The 26404-nt window shown below is 43.7% G+C and overlaps 2 protein-coding genes across 2 annotated transcripts; both read left to right on the plus strand.

Moving 5' to 3' along the window:
- On the plus strand, window positions 1-8364 carry gmeb2 (glucocorticoid modulatory element binding protein 2). Its single transcript, XM_036531220.1, has 10 exons — window positions 1-91; window positions 1619-1782; window positions 3429-3517; window positions 4029-4159; window positions 4347-4450; window positions 4852-5009; window positions 5437-5508; window positions 5625-5762; window positions 6127-6249; window positions 6619-8364. The coding sequence occupies exons 2-10, from the start codon at window positions 1652-1654 to the stop codon at window positions 7257-7259; spliced, it is 1587 nt and encodes a 528-aa protein (XP_036387113.1). The 5' UTR covers window positions 1-91; window positions 1619-1651; the 3' UTR covers window positions 7260-8364.
- Window positions 8365-10861: 2497 nt separating this feature from the next.
- Window positions 10862-25860, plus strand: helz2a (helicase with zinc finger 2a). The gene is made up of 19 exons (XM_036531805.1): window positions 10862-11880; window positions 12255-12438; window positions 12778-12885; window positions 13060-13577; window positions 13811-14440; window positions 14672-15464; window positions 15819-15894; window positions 16038-19593; window positions 19749-19834; window positions 20219-20365; window positions 20545-20718; window positions 21316-21460; window positions 21611-21727; window positions 22070-22262; window positions 22669-22803; window positions 23460-23672; window positions 24146-24302; window positions 25139-25306; window positions 25690-25860. The coding sequence occupies exons 1-19, from the start codon at window positions 10862-10864 to the stop codon at window positions 25851-25853; spliced, it is 8583 nt and encodes a 2860-aa protein (XP_036387698.1). The 3' UTR covers window positions 25854-25860.
- Window positions 25861-26404: the final 544 nt, after the last annotated feature.

The following is a 26404-nucleotide window of genomic DNA, read 5'->3' on the forward strand; positions in this document are numbered from 1 at the left end:
TAGGCGTGCTCTCCGCTGCTTCTTTTTACAGCCTCTTTGCCTTCAGTTTGAAAGTCAAAAACGCTGCTTCCCAAATCTCCAAACGCAGAAGGTAAGATGAACGTTTCTTCGGAATGATCTGCGTTAGGAAAAGGTGCTCGGGGGTGGGGTGATTTGGGCGGCTGAGCGTCAGGACGCACACCCCTGCGATCGCCGTACGGACGGACGGATACGGCCCACCGCGCCCGGTGATTACAGAGCGTCAGGACGGCGCACCTCGGTACGGTCTGGCGTACGCCGTGCGTCTGGTGGGTGGTGACAAAATATATATCTCTGGGTGTTTCAGGGTAACTTTTCGCCCACAACGACCGATCGAGGATCAGCCGATCCGACCGTAGTCCCAACCCCCGATATGTTGCGGAAAAACGCCTAAACCGATCCAGGATCAGCGCTTGGGGACGATAAAACCATTGATGGCCGCCAATGTGTAGCGCGACCCCCGCATCATTGTAACCCCAACCAAACTCATCAGAAGCGGCAATCAAAGAAGCGTGTTATTCTCATCAGATGGAGTTTTAGGCCCCGTCTATCCTCCATTTTATCAGCAAAACAAACTAGATTAACGTTTGCTGTCCACAATATAATCTTCTGAGGAGCTAGCCTTAGCAAGCTATGTTGCATTTATTTGGCGGAACTCCGCCCTGCAGGTACAATTTTAACCCCCTTTTTAAGATTGTACCCAAACAGCTAATTATGAAATAGCGTCTTTGCTTTGTTTTCATTTTAGCAAACCATCCCCACTCTGTCTTGTGCTTTAGTTCACGTTAGCTGAGTTACCCGTTAGCTAGTCAATGCCGATATAGCTGCAAGAGACTGCTAGCGAGCTAGCTAACTACAGTGCTAAACGCTAACCGCCACTTCTTCATATAATACACAACCCTGGTGTTGCAGTGTTGCCCTGCTTAGCTAGATAACTTTAGCCAGGTAACATCGCACAGCTAGGTAAAGCAATTAAACATCGAACCAGTAGCAAGCCTTTCAGTTAGCCGGCTAGCTAGCTGTTTCCATTGAACAAGGGTCAGGGTGGCGTAGTTTGTTAAAGTTTCAATAGTGTGTAACCCCGCATACACTAAACCCTTCGCCATACGCCAGCTACCTGGCTAGTCGCCTTACTTGTGAATCCAAGTTGTGGTTCGAAATCGAGATCAGTTTACAGGAGTTTCTGTAAAGCATGTAACGTTGGCTGTTGGAGCTCTGAATAAATCTTGGGGTTACGCGAGTTTCCCTGAGTACAGCAGCATCCATTTGATGTTCACCTCAGGTTTTAATTGCTGATTGTCAGCTACTAACTGGTTGTGAAGATGAATCCATTCTGTTCCGTGGGTCAGTAAGATACTGGTTGAGAAACATCCTTTAAAAAAAAAAACCGAACTGTTGATCTGACCCATCGCGTTCTCGGGGGTACTAGTGCCACAATTTAGGAGGAAAAAGACAAATAGTTTGTCAGCTACAGACTGTCAGATGTGTCAGTGCTGCCTGTCATCGTGTAAAAGGGACAACGGTTTGCCAGCTAAATTGAGTAAACATTAGCACACGTGTATCTGTGCAACGGTCAGCCCTTCTCCTTGCTTTTCCCCAGGTGTTGTTGGCCCGGGGGACCACATCTCCGGCCATGGCATCTTCCGAAGTCAGCATGCACGTGGAGGAGGTTGTCGTTGTGACGACACCCGACACAGCGGTGGATGCTGCAGTCGTGGAGGAGGTGAAGACCATGCTGGTCACCACAGATCTGGCCCACCAGGGGTGAGTGAGCACACCAGCCCTGACAGGAGACCCACTGACACCGTCCCCCTTTTTTTTTTCTTCTAGCCCAGCTGCCACGGATCACAGAGGAGCAGACCTTTAGTAAGGGGAAAACAGTAAAGATCACAGTTAGAGTGTATGAGTTTAATCACAGGCGGAATATCTGGTAACAAAATACAGCAGATTTTGTTAGACATTCCTCTCTGCTTTTTATGCATTATGAAGTTGATTGATGTTTTTTTTTTAAATGAGTATGAGCCTCTCTGTTGGAATTCACGTTGTGGATTATAGATCCGCCGTAGGCATTTGGAGTTTGCCGAAAGGAATGTCGATTTACGCCACAATGAAGGTTTCTGTGATTAATCTGGCAGTCAGGTTTAATGAATAGACCTGGTGTAGAGCCGGATGCTACATCCTGAAGAAGGCTTGCTAGCACTATGGCTCCATCTTATCCCTATTTTTCAGAAGGGGAACAAGAAAGCCCCCACTGTTTTAGTCAGTTCATCCAATATGGATTTGCCAGTACAATTAAAGTTTTCTTAAAAAACCTGCACCTCCTTGTTGCTGAGGGATGTGGACATGTTCCAGGGGATACTGCCAGTTTGATTTCATGCTCTGTTTCATGCATGCTGTTTTTTGAAGAGTACCTTCATAAATGTATGTCTCCACTGCATTAAACAGTATTCCTTTTTCTCCTTTGTGGTAATGTGACTCAGTGACTGCTGGTAAATGAGCCTGAAAACAGTAAGTTGTGTGTTGTGCTGGAATCAAAACTGAAAGTAACTATACCTATAATTCCTAGCTTTCGATTGTGAATCAGCAAGAAGACATTTCGGTCCTTCATAACCCTGCCCTCACAGAGTCATTCTCTATGCCACTGGAAAAATGCCACTCATTTATTGTTATGGCTCCATAGTTTCATGTAGGCGTAAATGATGGGTGTAAATTGATCTTTAAACAGTTTCATCGCCCCGTGATTATACGATATCAGCTGGTTAATGAACAATTGAACAGCTGAAATCATGCTATTTATGCTACTTATGTCAGTCATTTTTCATTTACCAGTGAAAGTTCCCACTAATTTATTTAATAGAAATGCCCTTGTGTAATTAGATTGTAAAAATGACTTAGAGTTCTCTCAGTTTTGTAATTGTATTTTTTTCCCCCACCACAACTGGCATTTTGTTTGAATTTATCGAATGCATACTGTGTCTATGCGTTTCATATGAGTGCACCAAACCATCCCACCCAGTCTTTACAAAAGGTTTTCAATGAATAGTAAACATTTTTAAATGGAAAATGGGCTCAATACAGATATATAAAATATTGTATACAGTATAAAATTCATCCAGGGCAGCATGTGTATATATGTCCTGTTAACTGCGCTGCTTACAGTACAGAGAGCACACATGTGTTTAAGTTGTCACCTTTAACTGTCAGTATAATTCAGCAACCGTTACACAAGCGCTTGCGCTTCACCCTGCCCCTTATGCATGGCCTGTGACATAAGCTCAGCAAACCCTCTTGACAAGTTATTCTACTGCATGTGTCTTTTTGGGGTTACAGGTACTTCTTCCCACAACCGTGCCATGTTCAGTGTGTCCTGGGCCCTGATCGTATTGCTGTTGTTTGCATTTGTTGTTTAGGGAAGAGATGACAGAGGAGAGCATGGAACATGAAACCGAGACCACCACATTTACAGCTACCCCCATCCTGGAGAAAGAAGCAGTCATAGGTAGTACATTCAGATATCACTGTGGGTACCTGTAGTTCGTGTTGGGGTACCTGATATTAGTGATGGGGTACCTGTAATTAGTGTTGGGGTACCTGTAGTTAGTGCTGGGGTACCTGTAATTAGTGTTGGGGTACCTGTAGTTAGTGTTGGTTCACAGAGTCTAGAAGTCAATGTTCGGGTTAATGCAAATTCAGAATTTAAATTAATAACTTTTTACATATTTATTTTTGCTATGGCATGGGGGCAGTATATAATGGAGTGGGCTGTTTACCATGTTGAGGCAAATATTAATAACAATACTCTCTCAAAATCATGCAGGGTAATCTGTCTGTATTGCTCTAGGTATTTTGTTCTGGTTGAGGTCAGTACCATTTCTTTGAGTTGTGTGTATTGTTGTGTAAAGTATGAATAATGTCTTGTCATGATAAGTGACAAAAGAGTTGAATATGAAAAATAATATGTATTTGTTAGCACATTAGGGGTAATTTTGTTTTTCTTTGACTGCTTCCAGCAATGAAGCTGTCTGAAGAAGTGGAGAATTTGGACGCAGAGATCATTTATCCCATAACATGTGGAGACAGCAAAGCTGCGTTGATTTGGAAGAAGTTTGTTTGTCCTGGGATTAACATCAAATGTGTTCAGGTGAGTCTGACAGGTGCTCCAATCCATATATCTGACACACTTCAGCTGTACTGTATGTCTGTTATCTTGTGTTTGTGTCACATGTTTACCATGTGCGGGGCCCTGTATAATATCATAACTGAACTTTGTCATCCTGAAAAATCAGTGCACATCCTGAGAAATCGTTTCTTTCCATTTTGTTTTGCAGTATAATGACATCCTTATTAGTCCGAAGGAGTTTGTTCATTTGGCTGGAAAGTCAACGCTGAAGGACTGGAAGAGAGCAATTCGATTGAATGGCATCATGTTGAGGTGTGGTTTTAAATGCGTACGCCCGTTATGTAGGGATTCCATCAACACAGACTCAAGTGTCATACAGGTCTTAATCCTCACAGTTTCTTAAAAAAATGACCACAGAAATGGAATCACTGTGGTCTTCTGAAATGTCTTGTGGTTGGCTTGCTAGGGTTATTTTTTCAGCAGATCCAACTACAGTGTTTTAGAGTATGCTAACAGTTGACATTCATTTGTCATTTAGTATAATGGTACTTTTAAAGCAAATTTTGCTTGGTGTTTTATGGTTTGGCTACTTTAATCAATGTGATCTGAGAATGTTAATGTTTCAGTGAATGATAAGTCAATCTGTTTGACCATTTTAAATGAGTTACATTAATGGTTCCTGATTCATTGAGCTTTGCTTGCTGCCTGTACAGGAAAATAATGGATTCTGGTGAGCTGGACTTCTATCAGCACTCCAAGGTGTGCTCCAACACCTGCCGCAGCACCAAGATCGATCTGGTGGGCAACAGGGCGTCCTTCAGCAGCCAGCAGTCCACAGAGTTTAACCCTGTCACTCCGTCATCGGCCGACGGTAACCGTCCTCACAGTTCTCAGAGAAGGCGGTCACGTTCCAGCTCTCAGCACTCTGTTAGGATGGCACTTTCTTTACAGCATTCCTTCTGATGAAACCAGGAAATGTTGTATTCCTGCAGTTTCCCCAAAATGCCACACATACTAAACACACTGTGTTAAATTTTGCAGATGCACATATATCCAAGGACGGGAAGGTTTCTTCCTTATGTGCCGAGTACCCACAAGGCCTTCATTTTTTAATTTTCCATAGACACTTTAAAGTGAATAATATAGCCTCAGAGGAACAGAGAACAGACAAAATTAGCAATGGTCAACATACGCTGCTATTAACAGTGCTTAAGAAAAAACTGCTTGATTTTAAGGAAATTACTTGTTCTAAGTTAATCCATTGTGGTTGTATGTTAAAAAGCTGCTGTTGCTTGCAGTGAACGGGTCACCAGCCATATTCACAGTGGAATCCACAGAGGACGGTACAGAGTGGGTGACGACGATAGGAGGTAGGTCTTGTTATCACCTTGCTTTTGCGTAGATGTGTTAGATCAGTCAGGAAGCCTGCTGCCGGAGAAACGCCGGGCGGCGTGATTGCCTCTTTTCTCTTCGTGTGTCGATGCAGAGGACACAGTGGCTTTCTGGAGAGAACTGAAGGCTGCAGGGCTCCTGGAGGACGTGGTTGAAGAGTTTCAGAAGGAAGTGAAGGAAACCTTGAAAGGACTGCAAGACCGCATTCAGCAACCTCCACTGCAGGTCAACGGTTAGTATCACAAACCATTAATGTCAATGGGGCTGCTCACCTTGGTTAAAAGTTGCCCACTTAGGACAGACAAAGAAAGTAGTTTATTTCCCTTGAAAATGGAACACTTGTGTTACTTTATGATGTCTGGATGGAAGTTACTCCTGTTCAAACTACATGCTTTCTTCATATTTTTGGAATTCTTCATGTGGGTTTACACAAAACATCAGTTTTAATTAGACTTTTGCTCTGAGCAGAACAGTTACCTTGTTGATGTTGCCGAGCATGTTTGTTGAAACGGTTCTAGTTGCGCAGTCACTCTCGTGACCGGGACGTATTGTTTTTATTTTATTCTTCTAATCCGGCTGGATGTATTGTTTTACAGATGCGGTGCTGTTGAATAACATAGTTCAGAACTTCGGTATGCTGGACCTGGTGAAAAAGGTCCTGGCGAGCCACAAAAGCCAGATGGACCGATACCGGGAACAGTACACACGAAGCTTAGTAGGTAAGCGAGAGCATGCTGATGTAGTTCATTTCTGCTAGTTGTTGTTGCACTGGTGTTACCCCGATTAGGAAATCTAGGAAAGATAATACTGGACTTTAAAGTGGTAACAGGAACTGCTGTAATTTATATCATTTCAGGTTCAAGAAAAGATAAAAACTCGCCGTGTGGAATTGTGGATGTTGTACTGCTGGTGTTTTTACTTGGGGGTTGAATCATTGGTTTAATACGTGCAGCTCACACATCAGAAAATCATTTTGATACGCGGTGTTACTGGAGAAAGTTCGGTGCGTGCCAGTGCAGGTCGTTTAGCGGGGAGATAAAGGCGTGCGGTGTGGTTGACCTGTGTTGGCGCTCCCTCTTCTGTTGCAGCCCTGGAGCAGCAGTGTGACGAACACCGCAAACGAGCCAAAGAGCTGAAGAGCAAATCCCAGCACCTGAACAACGTCCTGATGACCCTGGCGCCCGTCTCCACGCCCTCCACGCCCAAACGGCCCCGGCTGACTCGGGCCACCTCCGGCCCTGCCTCCGTGGCCGCCCACATCTCCAGCCAGCCTGGCCAGATCACCCTGGCCCCCGGGCTGCCCGTCACCCAGCTCACCAGTCTGCCCCTGGACAAGGTGGTGACAGCCATCCAGGGCTCCAGCATCGGCAGCTCCTCCCAGCACACCGCCACCTTCACCGCCACCGGCTCACCCCTCCTGGGGGGCTACACAGTGCTGGCCTCGCCGGGGGCAGCCATCTCCAACGCGGTGGAGATCCAGCCCGACGCCTCCAACCTCACCGTCCTCAGCTCGGCCGCCATCCAGGACGGCGGCACCATCGTCAAGGTAGTGAGCCCATTCCAGCTGCTCACGCTGCCCGGGCTGGGAGCCACACTGCAGAACGTGGCCGGGGCCGGCGGCACCATCGTCGCTGTGCCGACCAGCAACATTGAGACGGTCGTGACACAGGCCGAGGAGACCGCGGTCATCGAGGTGAAGGAGGTGGATCAGATGGTGGAAAAACATTGAAAGAGGCAATAAGAAGGCCAATAAAAAAGCAAGGATGCAAATTGCGTTGCTTTGAATATTCAAAAAACACCAGCCTGCTTTGGAGTCAGAACCACCTGGAGTGTTTTACTTAGATGTCTTGATACCAAGCTTCTGAAGTGTTACCCTGCCAATCCCAAGCTGGAATGAGCATTTCATGTTTTTTTTTTTTTTTTTTTTTTAATTTTACACCGTTTCGTTTCTCATTTGTCAGGATCAGGTGGACTGAAATTGATAGAAGTCACAATGGGCACATTGATCATGCATAAGGGATCTTTAGGTGGACCAGTTCAGTGAGCAGGCGATGGCATTACACATGTGGGTTATTATTTTAAAGTCTTTAGTATGAAACCAGTTCTGGCAGACACTCATGTAAAATTTAAACATGTCTGCAGCAATTTAGACATCATTAAAGTGTGGTGAAATGAGAGACTAGAAGATCTAAAATCGTGAAGATGACCAGAACAGGACACCGGTATATCAAGATCCAGAAATTACTTTTATTTTCTTCCTTCAAAATATTTATTGAAATCATGACAGTTCCAGGATTTTTATGCGATACAGGGTAAATTCCCAGTGTGGGATAAGCAAGTGCGCACTGTCAGCTTAAAATATCCCAGCTTCCAGTGGAGGATGTTGTGTAAATAAAGAAATGTGTTCAAATGCAGTGCAGAGAGGTAGTGCTTGTGCCTTCACATTTTTCGCATTTAAAAAAAAAAAAAAAAAAATCATATGGAGTCCTGATGTATGCAAAATATATCAAAACAGTATTTTTCTTCCTATTTAATGGCTTTGTTGATAAGCTACAACAAAATGATATGAATGACATATGGAATATAGTTTTATCTATGTCGCCATGGAGATATATTGTCTTCGCTACAATGTAAATAGCATTGCCTCCCTTACTTTTCTTCCAGGCTTCTTAACCCAAGAGAGTGGTTAAATATTTTTTTAAATATTACCATAAATTGATACTAATTTTCAGCCTGTCAGTGTGACATACATACTGTTTATGTCTGGAAGACATTTCACATTAGCTGCCGAAGTCCTTCCCTGACACATGCTGTTAATTGCATTATGAAAACAATTTCAAAACTTTTCAACAAATTGTTTTATTACTAGTTTTTTTGGTATTGTGTTTATATGAAACTGCCATAACTGACACTGTAAATAGATAGTTTACACTTTAATAAAAAGAGTCTGTAAGGTTTACAGTAAGAAAAGGATAAATATTGTACATTGGAAATTGTAATAAAATGTGTTTTGTGTTACCCTCCGGTGTTGCTGTGTCGTTTTATTAGCCTGAAAAAAACCTTTAGTATGTAGTTGCGTATAAGTGCTTTATTTCTTCCCCTTGTCCAAGTTGTGCTGTGCACTGTTTTTTTTTTTATTTGCTAAAATATTAGAAATATTAGGTTTCAATAATTTTGTTTCCTGTGTAGAAAAGGTGCTGTTATCAGTTTCACCCAGACGTGTATACTGGGTTAAAGGAAGTGATAAGGAACGCCAGATCACATACGGCTCTTAGGTTTCATTTTCCCAAAAGTGAAACCATCACATGCTGTGTTGCAAGGAGGGGCACAGGGACTGTGGGCAGAATAAATACCGGAGACACATCCTCAGCTGCACAGTGTTTGTTTTGAAGGTACAGATGAACGTGCCGACTCCATGCCGTGACGCAAGACCACTTACTGTCATTGGAGTGATCTGTTAAAGAGAGAGCATCTGTCTTTTTTTTTTAATATCATCTCGTTTATATGAGGCTGGTGATTTGAAGGAGACTGAGGTAAGATCTGGATTTTAGTTTGTCTGCTGTTTTGATGGCTAACATTTTATGGGACCACACAGATGAGCTATTTAGAAACAATTAGAGAAAACAATTTTGCTAATGTAGTATGTAGTGCGTGAGCAAGTGGCAGTGTTAAAGACACTCTGTTTATTGAAAATGCACTTTAGTGTTATCTGTACAGTATCGCCCATGCCCAGCTGAGTCCCTAAAGGTAAATACTCGTAAGGAGGGGCTGAAGTTTAAACGTACAGCTTTGGGCGATGAATGAAAACAGCACAGTGACAGAAGGGGACCCTTGTCGTGGGATGTTAATGGAAGTGATCTGGTTTAAGTTAATGCGTGCTAAATGTCAACAGAAGATCTTCTTATCAGCTATCCTGAAAGACAGGTCATGTTCCGCTATAAATGCGGACTTTATGATTGCACACGCGGTCTTGGATGGATGAAGCGGTAGCAGGTACAGTGGCCACAGCTCCCGGCAACACCGGCGTATAACGCAGAGCCCAAACAGCTGCTTTGTGTGAGGGATCTGTTCTGTATCATGCCGAGACAATACCTTTTGCCGCTTGTCCCATACTGTATATATATATATATATATATATATATATATATATATATTTTAATCGTGACAACATACGCCGAACGTTTGTCTGTCATTACCGTTTTCATCTAACCAAGCCTATCGCCATTTAATTTTCATCCCCCGTTCTATTGTGCTTATGTCTGCGCCAACCTTCACAAGTTCCGCTTCCACGCTCCGTATGTTTGAATGTATGCTAGCCTATTATGCAGTAATCAATTTATACAGTCCCCGCCAATACTTCCTGACACCGCCTCACAGAAAGTTGAAACTAGTTGCCGATTGGATAAGAACAGTGCTCTCGTGCCAGCACGTCGCCTAAACAGGCCACCATTGGTTAAAATTCATCCGAAGAAATTCCACGTCAGTGATTATTGTTTTTTTAATAAAATTGCGTTCCGGTCTGGTAATATCAGAGCCCGCTAGTAATAAGTTATTGCCTGATCTACAATCTCTGCACGCCGGAGATCTTTAACCCATGCATAGATGATGGTAAGCACTTGTGTTTTATCCCAAAATGAATATATGCATAGGTAATCATTGACGAGAAACATTCAATCAAAAATCGGTCTCTAGGTGCACCAGAGTGGCTTGGTCAGCAAGATGCCAGCAAGAGGCAAGAACCTCATCTCCTGGCAATGGCCGAGAGCCTTGTGTGACGTGTAGCGCCCCGCAGCTGTTGGGTGTGTGAGATTGTATCAGTGAGCTCGCTTCGCCACACCTGTATGAATGCAAAGGTTGTAGCAATGAGGTGAGCAAAAAGTACAGTCTGTTACTGATTCCATCCCTGGCAATTAGATGCAGCCGCAATAAAATTTATTTAAATTTATTTATTTAAAGTTTTATCTTCATATTTCAGAGAAGTCAGGGACCAACACTGCTGAATGCAGCATGAGCTTGTAAAACAATTAGTTAATTAGAAAAAAGAAGAAGGTATAAAAAGCTAAAGACAATGGTTTGACTGTGGTCTTATAGTGAAATACCAGGCAACTTCAACTGCAAATCACCAAACTAAGGCTTGGATGTCACTGCCTAAAAAATAGGTAATGGTGGAGGATCATTGCTATGTTTGCTTTGCCTTTGTTTTATAAAATGAACCATATAGATGACCTTTAGAAAACCTCAGATCCTTGGAAAAAAAATTACTTTAAATCTTTTTTATCATTATTATTTCAGAACTATTACATCTGACTGAATGGAATAACACCACCAAAAATGACAGCACTTCAGTCTGGTTGGGGCAGCTCAGTCCTAAACGACATACTATGGACTCACGAGCTGCGTCTAGCTTGCAAACACTGCTGCCAGCAGGAGACGGAAATTACGTACTCCGTTATTCCTGTGTGTCATCAGTGCACTGGAGATGTACTCCTGGCCAGACAGAAAGGTGGCACAGGAAGATGGCGTCCCGTGTCACGACGGCCAGGGTTCCCCAGCCCGCAGAGGTACGCGGTGTGCTGGCATTTTGAGGACGGGCGGGGCTGCACGAGACACGGCACCCGGTGCTCCTTCGCGAGGAGCGCGGAGGAGGCCGCGGTGTGGGACTTTCAGAAGAGGCGAAACCTGGAGCACGCCGAGCTCATCGCCCTGGTCGCACAGATTCAGTTTCCCAGCCCGAGGGTTCACGCGAGGCCTCTCAGCGTGGCGGAGAGGATCCTGAGCTATTTCCCCGGCACGTTCCTCCAGTTCTGTGAATCCTGCTTTTACAGCTCCCCCCAGACGCTGACCCCGCAGGGACCAACCATGGCTTACTGTTTTGGAAACAAGCACCCGTGGAAGCCAATACTGGTTCTTTTCCAGCAAGGGGAAAACGGCATAATTCTGTACAGTGAAATACGACCCCTCCCCCCACTGAACATCACACAGTTTCGGTACTGCTGGCATGTGGAGAGAGGAGACCCCTGCCAGCGCGGACCTTACCGATGCTGGTTTCCCCACAATTCAGTAGAGATGGCCGTGTGGACGGCCGAGAGCCAGGAAGGCCTGAATCGCTCCGAGCTGCTCTATTTGTCTCAGAACCAGCAGGCCAACTCTTCACCAGCAGCAGCAGCCTCTCACTCCCAGCCTAAGCTCTACTGCAAAGTCTGCAAGCTCCATTTCTCCTCCCCTGAGAGCTTCATGAACCACTGCGCCTCTCTGGATCACCAGAGGATGATCTCTGAGGACATGACCACAGAGTGGAAATATCGCGACCCACCTGAAAACATCAACCACGTGCTTCAGCTGTGTGACAGGTAGGCTCAGACTTACATGATGGGGATTCTTACAGCTCAAGGTGCTTCAAGTGATAAAATATTTGTCTGCAGCTCAACGGTGTACAGGCTTAATCGCTTGATGCACTGACAACTGATTGCCCAGCACCTAACTAAGATGTGATTTACCTGTCCTGTTTAATTTTCCTAGATGTAGAATAATTGACATTTTAACTGAGAGCGAATTGCCCACGTGATCACGAAACACCCTCCACTACCTGCAACAACAAATCAAAAACAATGTTAACAGAGCTGTGAATTCATCCAACTGCACAGCACGTGATTGCGTGATCTGAGGCCGATAGCGCTTTAGCAGGAGCGCCCGGGTGGTGATGTTTTATGACTTGCTTCCGCAGGCCTTCGACGTGTGTGTACGGGGACAGGTGCACCGCAGCGCATTCCGAAGGAGAGCTGCTGGAGTGGTGTCTGAGGCACAGGACCGCAGTGAGGAAAGCCAGAGCAGCCGAGGCAGAGGGCTTACTCTCGTACCAGGACCGCCTCCTGACTGAGTACAGGAGCACCCTGAACGAAATCCTCATCGTAAGGGCCCACTTGCTTATCCTGATCGCTAACCGTTCACAACTGCAATGTTACATTATATTATATTACATTATTGTTATTTAGCAGATTTTTCTTATCCAGACCGACTTACATAGGTTGCAATTTTTTCACGTTATCCATTTATACAGCTGGATATTTTCCTGGGGAAATTTTGGGTTAAGTACCTTGCCCAAGGGTACAACGACAGTGCCCCAGCAGGGAATTGAGCCAGCAACCTTTCGGTTACAAAACCTGCTCATTGCCACTATGCCACACTGCCACCCGATAATCATGTGGAGCCATGTCAGCATATTAATGCCCATTTATCCCTCTGTTAAGATGTCCGAGGTGGTGCCTGGTGTCACTGTCAGCTGCAACAAGGATTTGACTATTTATGGTCAACAGGAACTCTTGCCTCTCAAATGGACTTTCACAATACAGTCAGAGGTAGGAATTTAGCTCTGATTTTAAAATGGGTGTTATTGGGGGTGTTATGTGGGTATTTTTAGTATTCATTTTTTTTCTAATAACTGTGTGATGGTACACAAATTTTGAATTGACCACATAATTTTTGAATAGAGCATTTTTCTAAAATTTTGTCCCATTTATTTTTCTTTTCAGAGGCCCCTTATGGAGGTTGCCTTACTGAAACAGCAGCCTGGAGCCACGTTCACTCTGGGTGAAATCAGTGATGAAGACCCTTGGACGTACTCCGTTGGAGAGAGGTTCTGCACCTCAGACATGTCCTATGATGTTCCTGTCTCCTTCAAGGCTGTCAGCCCAGGCCTGTATGAGCAGTGGCTGGTGTTTGACTTCGACATGAGGCCAGTGCTGCTGCAGAAGCTTAAGGTGAGAGTAGGCCAGCACAGCTCCATCCAGCCTGTGGAGGCAGCAGAGCGCCAGATGCCTACAGTGCAGAGTTTGGAGAGGTGGCACCAGGGAAACAGACGCATCATTCCCTGTCTGAACAAGAGTGAGGCCGAGGTAGAGCTACTGAAGGAGTACAAGCCTCCTCAGATAAACCTGCAGTACAGCCCAGGATCTGAGAGCAGCATCTCCATCACCAGCCAGAACTACAGGGAGAGAATGCACAGCTTCCTTTACACAGAGGAGCTGGCGCAAGAGGAGGTGGTGTCCAGGTAATGGAAAACTGATTTGTACTTGTGACCATTATACCTGAGTGTGGCAGAACAGCTCTGACAGACGGTTTTAGGATATGACTTTTTATTCATAGCAGAGCATGTTGTAATCTTGGTTCAGCATTGTACTATAGGGTCTTGAAAGAAAAATGATTTGCTCATGATTTGCTCTGCCTTGTTGCTGATTTTTGATAATGCTTACACTTCCTCTTTTTTTTTTCTTAAAACTTCAGACTGAGTCTTCGAGTGATTATCTCCTTGACGGACCAACTGCCTGAGTTTCAGAAGACTGCTCCAAGTGGAGAACTCTTTGCTGCAGTCCCTGTGTCATACATGCTCACCCCTGACACGCCAGAAGGCTTCATCCTAAAGAGAGAGGTCCGGTCGGCCCTTGTAGCTCTGTCATCTATGGCGAAACGGTGCAATCGCGTGTACGAAGCTGTTATTCTCCCAGATGTCATCAGTGAGAACAGACTGTACCTGCAGCTCTCCAAAAACTGCTGCTCTGAACTGCGCCTCCTGAACGGCACTTCCTGCAAGATGGAAGTCCAGTTTCAGCTGAACCGCCTGCAGTTCTGCGAGATGCACAAGGCCGTCGACCTCCTTCCACATGTAGGGATGGTTTTACCAGACCTGAGGCAGTGCTGTGTTCCGGAGCACCACGGACAATACCCCAGGCTCAACACTAAGCAGCGTGCCGCCATGTCTTTCATCCTTGGGGATTCAGATGGCAGGAGGACTGTGGCACCCCTGCTAATTTATGGACCCTTTGGAACAGGGAAAACGTTCACTCTGGCCACAGCAGTCAAGGAGTTGGTATGCCAGCCTGGCACCAGAATCCTTATATGTACCCATACAAATAGGTAATACATTCAGTAATTTATACTACCTTTAAAATGAGTACAGACTATAAAATATTGAAATAATAATGTAAAGACCAGATCAATAAAGATAAAGATACAGATCAATACTTGCTTAATGACAGCAACAAGTTTCAAACTATGTATTAGTAAATCATGTACATCTTGACATCAACTTTTAAAACTGAATTTTCATTAAAAGACAAAGGCAAGTTAATCTCTTTCTTATTTTAGCTCTGCAGATTTGTACGTCAAGGATCTCCACCATCATGTAAAATCTGGACACCCTCTTGCTCGGCCTCTCCGCATAAAGGCGAACAAAATGCCTGTGAGCACCACCGATTTCACCATGCTACAGTACTGCAATCTCTCCCATGATCGCCAATCTTTCAGGTTCCCTGAAAGATCCACCTTGGACTCGCATCGGGTTGTCATAACGACAACGGTCACAGCAAGACACTTCCATAAACTGAAGCTGCCAACTGATTACTTTTCCCACATTCTGATCGATGAGGCGTCTCAGATGCTGGAGTGTGAAGCTCTGATACCCCTCGGTCTGGCGGGAGCAGGAACGCGAGTGGTTTTAGCTGGAGATCACATGCAGATGGGGCCAAAGCTCTTCTCAGTGGACGAGGACCAACGCTCCAATCACACCCTGCTCAATCGACTCTTCCACTACTACCAGGCCGAAGAAAATAACCCTGTGGCTTTGAAAAGCAGAATCATCTTCAACGAAAACTACCGCTCCACTCAGGAAATAGTGGACTTTGTGTCCGCTCACTTCTACGTCGGCACACGGGATGCCATCAAGGCCAGTGGAAACGTGCCTCCACACCCCAAGTGCCATCCTCTGAGGTTCCACCATGTTTGCGGGGAGTGCCGTTTGGACACGGCGACGATGTCCTGGTACAACCCCGACGAGGTTGCATGTGTTGTGGACGTAGTGCAGAGACTGCTTAAAGAATGGCCTGAAGAGTGGGGACAAAAAGATGAGAAGATGGTCTGTGTTCTTTCTGAAGGCAAGCAGGTATTAAAAATGAACGTTCTTATTCCAGGTTCATATCAATACAAACATTAATTTCACTTATTCTGTGCAGATAATGTAGTAGTTTATGTAGATTATGTAGATTATTTGGATTCATTAATGCCAAAATATGCATAAATATTGTACTTGTTTATATAGTATTTGAGTATATACCATAAATACTGTTCTACTTTGAACATATATCTTAAAATGCATTACATACATGACCTTGCACATGATGTGTTTCCTCCATTAATTTATTTTTGACAACATAGTACAGTCAGGTATGAACAACAAAGTCTGCGCTTCTGTGTAATGAATCCTCCACAATTCTCTGTTATAACCCATTTGCAACAGGTTCTTCAAATCAGGGAGAAGTTACGAGAACTGAAACTGGGGAGAATAACCGTGGAGAATTCACAAAACGTGCAAGGTATTCTGAGGTTAAGAGGAACAAACGGGGAATTTATGGTCCTCCGTCACTATGTTGGTGTACAAATATTCCAACCCGCTGTAGATGTCACTATTGAAACATGTTACACAGTTGTTGTTGCTTTTTTTCCCCTTATTCAACAGGCAAGCAGTTCCGAGTCGTAGTGATGACAACCGTTCACACGCGAGACAGCTTGTGCTCCTCTGACACGGCCTGCCTGGAGTTCTTCAACGATGCGAGGGTGCTGAACACTGTTATGACCAGAGCGCAGTCCCAGGTCGTGGTCGTGGGGGACGCCGCGGCTCTGTGCTACTTCGGGAGGTGCTCGAAGATCTGGAAGAGCTACATCGAGCAGTGCATCAGGAAGAGAAGCGCTGAACCTCGGCACCTCACGGAGGACCACGTGGAACAAGAAGTGAGGGAAATCTCAAGATTCGCCAAGAGAGTGGAGGATGATGGCAGCGACACTGAATCATCAACATCGGATATACCGGACATCGAAGACCCCATTCTGAAGGAACTCCTGGATGAGAATAGAGATGTCAGGGTTTCAGTAACCTCTGAAGGGCTCCTGGGTATCATTCGTGAGGATCAGTTGAGTGAAGCAACAGAATTCTACGGCCAGGAAAAAGAATCACACAGAGATTGCTCTGCTCCACATTTACAAATACTGTTACTGACAAACCCTCATGTCTACAAGCGTTGTGAGATCATTATGCAGAGGTATGATTCAGGCTATGCCATAGATCTCGACCAGCCCACACAACGCATCGACATCAACGGCAGAAAGAACGTTGGTCGCTCTCTACCTGGAGATCAGGTTGTTGTTGAGATATTAAACAGCGAGAGCTTTCCGCCGAGTGGTAGAGTGATAGGCATCCTGAAAACAGAAGACTCACCCGAGTTTGTCTGTACCATCGATGTCCACGATCCTCAGGTAATGACTCCCATCAACAACTGCGTTTCCAAAATATACACCCCGTTTTGGAAGGACAAACCCTACTACATTGCAGTCCGGAACAAAGAAGACGAACGTTTGAGGCCAGAAAAGTTTGTGAAGATAAATGAGGAGTCAAAGAGGAACAACCTTTTTGTCGTCAAAATCTTGAAGTGGCGACACAGGTTTAGAAACCCTTTGGGAGTTGTTGTGAAAGTCCTGCCAAAAGTGACAACTTTAGGGGGTGGACTAGAAGTTTTAGAAATAGAATACAAACTGTCAAGGGCTCCTCCCTCATCTGTCCAAGAAGAGCTGAACAAGTACAGGAGCTTAAAAGCAAATGGAGAAGGCAGAAAGGATTATCGCGAGTACATGACTTTTACCATTGATCCAGTGAGTTCAAAGGACCTGGATGATGCCATCAGTGTGAGAGACTTAGGTCGACTTTACGAGGTAGGAGTCCACATTGCCGACATTGCAAGCTTTGTGACCAAGGGCAGTGCGATCGACAAATACGCCGAGCAGCAAGGGACGACATTCTATCCCCCCGAAGAGGAGCCTGCGCATATGTTTCCCAAGTACCTGAGCGCAGACTACTTCAGCCTTCTGCCCGGATGCGACCGACACGCCATTTCACTGATGGTGGTGGTTGACAAGTCGACGCACCAGATCCTTAGCTGTGAGCTCACCCTCTCGGTGATACGTTCCAAAAGAAAGATGTCTTACGAAGACGCTGAGGAAATAATCCAGAAGGGCTGCGGAAGAGGCCAAAGCTGTGACACTTTGGAGGGCTGCCTTGCCATGGCGAGTCACTTTGCCGAGATTCACCGAAGGGCCAGACTGCTGGCAGACTGGTGCTATAAGCAGCCTGAAGAGAAGGTGGATATGGGCAACAGAAGGTCACACAGGATGGTGGAGGAGCTCATGATCATGTTTAACCACGCTGTGGCTGATCGGCTGATCACTATTGAGGCAACGAGGAATTTGACGCCAGTCAGATGTCAAGACGAACCCGACCCAGAGCAGATGAGCCAGCTAAAAGACAAGCACGACTCCTTGATACCTTTGTCCATTCACCTTTCTTACCACCTCGATGGGAGTGGATGTCTTGACAGAAAACAGGAGCTCACAGCATCCGGATCTCATAAGATGTTGATGGCAATTGACAAAACAGACCAACAAAACAGAGTCTGTGAGAACTCAGTCATGCCTGTCAGTCATGATACCTTCAGTGTGCTCACATCCTTTTTAAAGAATCTCGAGTCTGCAGCCCAAAGCAAGGATATATACAGAATGATCGACCTGATTACAACAGATGACATCCACCCCCAACTGCTGCCTGCGGTGACTGAACTAAGGAAACTTATGCAGAAAGCATACTTCCTTCGCTCTGACTCCTCAGTTAAGTCCAGGCTTGGGCACTATGATTTGCAGCTGGACTCCTACACCTGGGCCTCCTCACCCATTCGTCGCTACATGGATATAATTGTGCAGAGGATGCTGCACTCAGTCCTTGAAAACACAGAGGTCGGATACAGAAAGAAAGAAATCGACATGCTTTGCGCAGACTTCTCGAAAAAATACGCGAGGCAAACCGAGTACGACAAAAAAGCAAAGTCCCTGTTGCTGGCGTCAAAACTGAGCCAGCAGAGTTCAGGAAAGGTAGCGTTTGTTGTCGATGTGTCTCCAACTGGAAAGAATTTCTATGTGGCCTTTCCTTTAAACCGAGACTCACTGCCAAACTCGCTGTCCATAATGTACAGGGAGTTGCAGTTAATGGACCAACCAGAGTACAATGAAGACAGTCACTGCATGACCCTGAAATGGGCAAGAAGGGTGTACTCTTTAACAAATAACAAAATCCACTCCGAGCTAAAACAGCCCCAGCCTGATCAGCGCGTAACATCAGTCCTAATCAGCACGTGGAAAGACTTGTTGTCTGCTCTCAGGGCAGAGAACTGGAAGAAAGTACAGCAGTCTGTCCAGAAAGTCACCTCAAGCATCACCAAGAATGGCAGCAACCGCCCTGAGTCCGACGGCGGCTGGCAGGTTGTGTCGAGAAACTCCTCCAAGAACAACGAAGCCGACTTGGAGCACTACGTCGAATTGTCTCTAAATCTAAAGGTTGGGGAAACTCTCCAGGTGCAGCTGGGCACAGATACAAGGCGGGGGCTGTTGGTCCCCGTGGTGCAGCTGGTGAACATCCTTCCAAAGTTTGAGATCTGCTTGGAGCACGTAAAGAACCCAACCGCATGTTTTTCCAAATACGCGCTCCGCGCCTCGAAGAGCCGGTACACCAACTACATGGAGTACCAGAAAATCTGGAAACCCCTGTGTGAGATGGAGTCAGCCTCAAACGCCGTGGCAGAAAACGACAGCATCGTCCTGGAGGATGTGCAAGTGATGTGGAAATCTAGCCCCAAGGAGAAGATGCCAAAGGGTGTCTTTCGTCTGCCGCTGGAGAAGAAGAAAAAGTGGTCCATCGAGTGCGATCTCTTGAATTGCTTCTTGTGCATTCGAATGAGGGGCGTCAATCAAAGCATCAGAGGAGATCAGCCCCCATCAGACCTGGCGGATACTGGATACTTCGTATGGGTCGCTCATGGGCTAACCACCAGAGTCACTGACGAGGAAGAGGCAAAGCGGCTGTCCTATGTACAGATAGACTTCCGCATCAACCAGCTGTCTATGGAAACCGTTCCAGTCTTCAGAAGGGATGCACTGTTCACAGTGGAGTTGATCCCAAAACTACTACCTGATGTGTAAGTCTTGTGGTGCTTATACAAAGACATCAAGAGAACAGAGCAGGCTGAGTGTGTGCTGGTATTGTGTATAATTATGCTTAAAAGAAATGAAAGTAATAGAAATGGAATGTTTGACACAGAACGTCACTGAATATATGACGTCTTATTTTTAGACGCAAAGAGGACACCATTGACAACCTTGTTCAAGCCAATCAACTTGTGAAGAACATTGCCCTTGGCAACAGCACAAGCCCCAGATGTAAGATGACTTACAGTTTCTAAGAAAATAATTCATTTATTTTGGTAACAAATATGCTGTTAATAAGAGCTCTCCCTCTTCATTTCCTCTTCATACCAAAAAAAAGGGGGGGGGGGGGAATCCCAAAATCTGAAACACTTCAGGAAAGTAATTGTCACAGAGTGCAGCATATTACCCATTACTATAAAGCATCGCAAGGTTTTAACATTTCACTAATGAAAGTATGTTAAAGAATTCAGTGGTATATCATAGTGTGAACACCTAAGAAAAAAATGAATGAATAACTAAATAAAAACAGTGATGGAATTAAGAACAGTGTGCTGTAAAGTGTAAATTACACTTGATTATGAACAATGACCATTATTGTACCTTTCATTCTTTCAGCTGCTCATGCAGGTCCTGTAAGGAAGAAACACAACATTGAAATAAAAATTCCTGCATCAGTGGGCTTGCCTCCCCTGAATAAAAGCCAAAGAGAGGCCATCAGCAAGGCACTGGAACGCCCATTCACTCTCATTCAAGGACCCCCAGGTATAAAACACTGGGACTGCTTTCTGTTTCAGCTGTGGATTTTCTGAAGTTTCCCCTTCAGAAATGCATATACTCACACATACAAATATGAAACTCACAATACAGCTGACAGTTAAATTTTATTTTTGTCGTCATTATATGCATATAAGACCTAACCATTTTGGTTCATGTTTATCAAGGAACTGGGAAAACAGTTGTTGGAGTCCATATTGTATATTCATTCTTCAAGCGGAACCAAGAAAGAGAAACGACTACAATTACAAGAAAGAGACAAAACAATGATGGAGAGACTCCGCGGAAGCAATGTGTTCTGTACTGCGGGCCGTCCAACAAATCTGTGGATGTTGTGGCTGGTAATGTCTTAGGCCTTCTGTGGGTTGCATTCTGTGATGTTGTAACAGAAAAATGATATAGTATTAGTACAGAAATGTACCAAGTAAAAGAAAGCTACAAGTGCATATTTGGCATTGCACTTTGCAGTCTCAGAAAGGAGAGTAGAGCCAGCAATAGGAAGGACTACTTGCCATGAAATTTGAAACTGCAAATGGTACATCAGTGAACATTGAAGCTCTGCTGTACATTTGGATGTATCTGATGTATGGTAGAATACCTGCCTTCTCTTGTCTAGTCAGGATGCACAAGTTGGGGTAGGGCTTGAACAGTGTTATGCTCACGCTCAATGATTTGGGAGTGTTGTTAGCCTGGTCTGACACTGTTGCTCATTCAACTTGAACGGAGGCGCTTCTGTTCTTTTGTACTGGCAGTCACTATGGATAAGAAACTCTGCTAAAGTAATGTAATGTAAGGTAATTTCTGGCCTCTGATAACAATATACAACAGCCACCCTCTGTAACTTATTTACAACCAGCACATTAACTTCCTCTGCCCTCCCATGGCTGAATCTATGCTCTAAGTTTGTAAATTGTGATCACCCGGGTTTCATGTTGCAGAGCAACTTCTGAAATTCAAAGATGAGCTGAAACCGCTCAGGGTTTACAGTGAACAGATGGAGATGCTTGAGTTTCCATACCCCGGCAGTCAACTGAAGCTCTCTCGCAAAACCTTCCGTGAAGAGAAGCCAAACGAGGAACTCAGGTAGTATACCACTTTGGATTAACAACAGTTTATAGCCCAGATCCAGTCCAATGTGGATGTAATATGCCTCAGTAATGTTGCTAAATTAATATTTCTGTCTATAAACTGGCTTGAGCATCACTAAATTCATTGAAATAATATGTTTTCCAGATCCATTACACTGCATCACCGGATACGGATGGATGGTAACCCATTTGCCACTCAAATCCGATATTTTGATATGAGAATTCAAAGAGGAGAGGACTTACCTGATGAAGAAGTTGAAAGGTAGTTGGATTACAGGGAAATATGTATCACCGTGCCCCTGTGCATCTGATATTGTCCTGTTTGTAAAATTAATGAACTTATATCCATTCTACAACTGGAATTCAGTAAACTTTTTAACCTGCAAGATTCAAGTTTATCCCCATCAGGTGGGCTATATAAATCAAAATTTAGCAACTTTTTTGCATGTTTTTTTATTTGCATACATAAATTCATTCTCTTCATTGAGAGATGTAAGAACAATATTCAGATAATGAGTCATGACTCCTTCAGTGTGTTATAAACACCTTGTTATGGCTGCAGAATGAACTGTTTTTATTAACATTTCTACAATATTGTTTCCAGCTACAAAAAGCTGCTCAACAAAGCCCGCCAACACGAGCTGTTGAACCACGACGTTGTTCTGTGCACCTGCACTGCGGCCTCCAATCCAAACTTCACCAAGACCCTGAACCTGCAGCAGATTCTCATCGATGAGTGCGCTATGGCAACCGAACCCGAAGCCTTCATCCCGCTCGTCAGCCACAAACCAGAACAGGCAAGAAATGTCCCGTCCGCTGTGCTGACATCAGATGTACATTACATTTACATTCCTTCGTTTGGCAGATGCTTTATCCCAAGCAACTGACAAGTACGGCAGCGCACAACACAAGCAAAAAGCCATATAAGGAGTCAATAATATTGGAAGTGCTGCATGACCAAGTTTCAATAGTTAGACAAGGTATAAGCTAGCTGGTAGAGATACAAGTGCATTAAACCATTCAATTAGATTTTTTTTAAAGGAAAACAAAGTTTAAGGTATAAGAAATTTAGGTGGTAGTGTTTCAGGTGATCAGATGAGTTTGACATTACATTACATAGATTCAATTACTGTGTAAAAGAATTATTTTTTTGTTGGGTTGAGAATGATTGTGTTTTTTTTTTCTCTTTCTCTCTCATCTTAGATTGTTTTACTTGGTGACCACAAGCAATTACAGCCAATTGTTCACTGTGATCTTGTCAAGAGGTTGGGCATGAGGACATCCCTGTTTGAGCGTTACATGGAGAAAGCACTGATGCTGGATACACAGTACAGGATGGTATGGCAGCACCTTACTGAAAAATACTATTGTCTTGACCTAAGTAATATTTTTTTATTTAAGCCATTTACAAAATATTTTTAGCATGGTGCAGTTAATTTGTATTTGTATTTCGTACATCTTTATTCATTGAGGATGATAAATTCATTGACAAGTTTTTGGTTACATGTTAATTTTGCATTTGTAATGGGACTAAGACCCTATTCGGTCTAACACACATGCAGTTTGTGATCACCTTTCAGAAACACGTTTTTTCCATCACAGGGTTCCTTTAAACAGTGTTATGTGTTGGCAATAGGAGACAAATGTGGTGTATGTGACAACAATCAAATACAGAAAAAAAATGCACAGTGTGTTTTTCAGATATAAGGATAAATGACATTAAAAATCATATACAATATAGTCATCATATAGAATAAAATCATATATAATAAAAACAATATTTAAAATAGAATCAACGTCAGATATGTGGAATTGCAGAATATCGCTATGGTAAACAGCAAAAAGTCCGCCTTTTATGCCTTTGACTGAACTAAGAAATAAATAGGATGTGTTTGAACAATTAAAAAGTACTTTTTATCTTATCCTTTTTTATTCTTCACTGTTATACATTGTAGTCTTCAATTTAATTTCCGTCTTCTCCTTTATCTTTTCAGCATGAATCCATTTGCGAGTTTCCTTCTAAGGAGTTCTATGAAGGCCGCCTAGAAACAGCTGTATCACGCAGACCAAGCGTTCTGCAGACTAAGAGCAAGCACTCTACGCCCATCATTTTTGGGCACGTGGAAGGGAGGGAGGTCAGCCTGGTGGTCTCCACAGAGCGAGGAAACGAAAACTCAAAAGCAAATCTAGAGGAGGCTGAACAGGCGGTGAGCAAAAGGATCAAATTTATTGTTTATCCTCCACTCTGAAATGTGTATGTTTCACAAAGTGTGAAACTTGTGGTTTCTCTAATATTAGTGGGTATTGGATTCAGGAATGTCTGAAACGTAGGACACATATCATAGGGTGACAGTGTAGCACAGTGGTAAGGAGCAGAACTTGTAAACAAAAGGTTGCTGGTTTGATTCCTCGCTGGGGCACTGCTGCTGTACCCTTGGACAAGGGACTTAACCCAAAATTGCTTCCGTAAATATCCAGCTGCAGAGATGGATAACATGTAAAAAATTGTAATCTATGTATGTTGCTCTGGATAAGAGTGTCTGCTAAATTGCAATAATGTAATGTAATGTAATATTGTATGCCATTTCCCTGCTGTCTTGACCATGAATGCTGTTCATCAGTAAGATGAGTTGTCTTATGTTTACATTCATTGCATTGCATTATTTATTTCTTGCCCCAGGTGCGCATTGCTTCACTCCTAATCTCTCTCGCTCAAGTGGATCCAGGTGACATAGCCATTCTGACACCGTACAATGCTCAGGTGTCCAAGATAAATGAAACCCTCTCTGACCGGAAAATTCAGAACGTCACAGTAAGCACCATCATGAAAAGTCAAGGTATGAATGGCTTTTTATGTCCCTCAGAGAGGAATTGATTTGCACTTTCAAAAATTTAACCATGATGTTTTTTTTTTCCTCACTTGGCAGTTTGGGGGTGACTGGGATTAATAAAAAATACTTGTGTTACCTCATGCCTGGGGTATTTATATTGTACTAACCTTTTTAGAGGTCATGTCCTCCTCATACAAATATGTGGAAGTACTTTTACAAACGGTGGGACATCGGGACTGAAATAAAGACAAAAAACGTTGAAGATTCACCTCTTTTGAATCCAAAAAAGCATTTGGCTGTCACGTCTCATGTCCCTTATATCCATTTTATGTAGTTTGAACAGATTCAAAATTCTGCATGACACACACATGCATACACACACACACAAACACACACCCTAACCTGCCCCTACACACCAGTGAAACCATACATATTTATCATGTCTAAAGGGATTAAGACAAGATTATGTGATTTAAGGCCAGAGGAGCAGTAAGTGCTGAAATACATTTTTAGTTTCCACACCTGTGCCAGTCTCTACACCCATAGTCACCAAACCTGTCTGAAGTACATCACAAAGAGATGAGTAACTTGGGTAACTGCGAAGTACAATCATGGATAAAGGCACGGCATTTGCACACCTACACCTGGCACTTTCTTAAATCGGTTACTCAAATTTAAAGGCATTGCTGTTAGATTGAACCTGTTATATAGATCATACTTTCCAAAGCATTGGAAACAGACTGTAGCATTAACCCCAGTTCAGAGTGTGAGAGCAGACATGCATAACGAAGAAGAGACGCATTTCCTGACAGACTCTGCGGTTTGCTTATTTTTGTCCACAGGAAGTGAATGGCGTTACGTGATCTTGTCTACCGTGCGCTCCTGTCCTAGACCGGAGATTGACACCGAGCCCACCAAATCGTGGCTCACAAAGACGCTGGGCTTTGTCATGGATCCCAACCAGGTCAATGTGGGCATTACCAGAGCACAGGAGGGACTCTGCATCATAGGTAAAGAATAATTCTGTCAGGCTGTAACATGAAATCTACCACAGCTAATAGATTATTTTTCTTATCCTCCTTGCCTTGATGATGCATGCTTCCACACCTGCTTCACACATTCTTTCACACAATGACATCGACACAATGCCAGGATGTGTTGTAATGCCTGCATTGTGACACCACAATGTTGGCCTTGAGTTCATTCTCTTGAACAATCAGGGGTGTTGGCTGTCGGGCTGTTTAGGCTTGTGATGTTTTCTGGAAATAGAGCACAAAACAAATCCACTTTAAGATTAATTTAAAAAATACAAATTAGAGCACTGCCTCAAATGTTGATTAACTTTGGGCCACATTCATTTTCTGTTTACAATGGTCTTGTGTGTACTTTGCAGGTAACAGGGAGCTACTGAATTGCAGTGCACTCTGGAGAAGATTGCTGAAGCATTACCAGGATAAAAACTGTGTGGTGGATCCTGCAAAAGACATTCAAATTCAGAAGCCAACTGCAAAAAAGGCCAAAAAAGGTTCCTCTAAATTTATCCAGGGGAAGAGATGAGGACATATGACAGAACATAAGGGACAAATTAAAAGAAAAAAAAAACTCTGCAGCAATGTTTGCAACTAAAGCATATACAACACAAGATCATAAAGTAAATGTCATTTGTCTGCATTTTATTGTATAATGCTAATTATTTTCCCTATGTAAATTGAACAAATTTAGCAGGTATAAACATTATCCAGTTAATATGTGAAAACCAAGAGCATGATGACTCATAGAAAATTATGCCAACAACATCTGAATACTTCAGATGCCTTTTAAAGTAGACCTTTTTAAAGAACTTTCCATTGGATTTTAGCGTAATTTTTTAGTATTTCATCATACATGTAATATTTTCTGTTTTAAAAATGCTATTTCATACTGTTCTGCACTTTGGCAGTCTTGTTGTTCAAATGCTGCTTTGTTTGTCTGTATGCTGATTGTGTATTATTAACATAATTTTCTGGGAAAATACAGATAGAAAAATACCAGTTCAGGGAAACACTCTGCCAGGATTTGAATGTAATCGGTCTGTTTTATAAAGTTTACCATAGCTATTTTACCTAACA

Source organism: Megalops cyprinoides, chromosome 6 (assembly GCF_013368585.1).
Source record: "Megalops cyprinoides isolate fMegCyp1 chromosome 6, fMegCyp1.pri, whole genome shotgun sequence".
NCBI classification, from domain to species: Eukaryota; Metazoa; Chordata; class Actinopteri; order Elopiformes; family Megalopidae; genus Megalops; species Megalops cyprinoides.

Excerpts from the sequence above, each read along its gene's own strand:
- gmeb2 (XM_036531220.1), top strand. The coding sequence starts at position 1,652 with ATGGCATCTTCCGAAGTCAGCATGCACGTGGAGGAGGTTGTCGTTGTG. Across the intron at positions 4,160-4,346 it reads TTAACATCAAATGTGTTCAG|TATAATGACATCCTTATTAG; the intron begins GTGAGTCTGACA and ends TTTGTTTTGCAG. Across the intron at positions 5,763-6,126 it reads ACCTCCACTGCAGGTCAACG|ATGCGGTGCTGTTGAATAAC; the intron begins GTTAGTATCACA and ends ATTGTTTTACAG.
- helz2a (XM_036531805.1), top strand. The coding sequence starts at position 10,862 with ATGACAGCACTTCAGTCTGGTTGGGGCAGCTCAGTCCTAAACGACATA. Across the intron at positions 13,578-13,810 it reads CAAGAGGAGGTGGTGTCCAG|ACTGAGTCTTCGAGTGATTA; the intron begins GTAATGGAAAAC and ends TTAAAACTTCAG. Across the intron at positions 21,728-22,069 it reads CCTGATGAAGAAGTTGAAAG|CTACAAAAAGCTGCTCAACA; the intron begins GTAGTTGGATTA and ends TATTGTTTCCAG.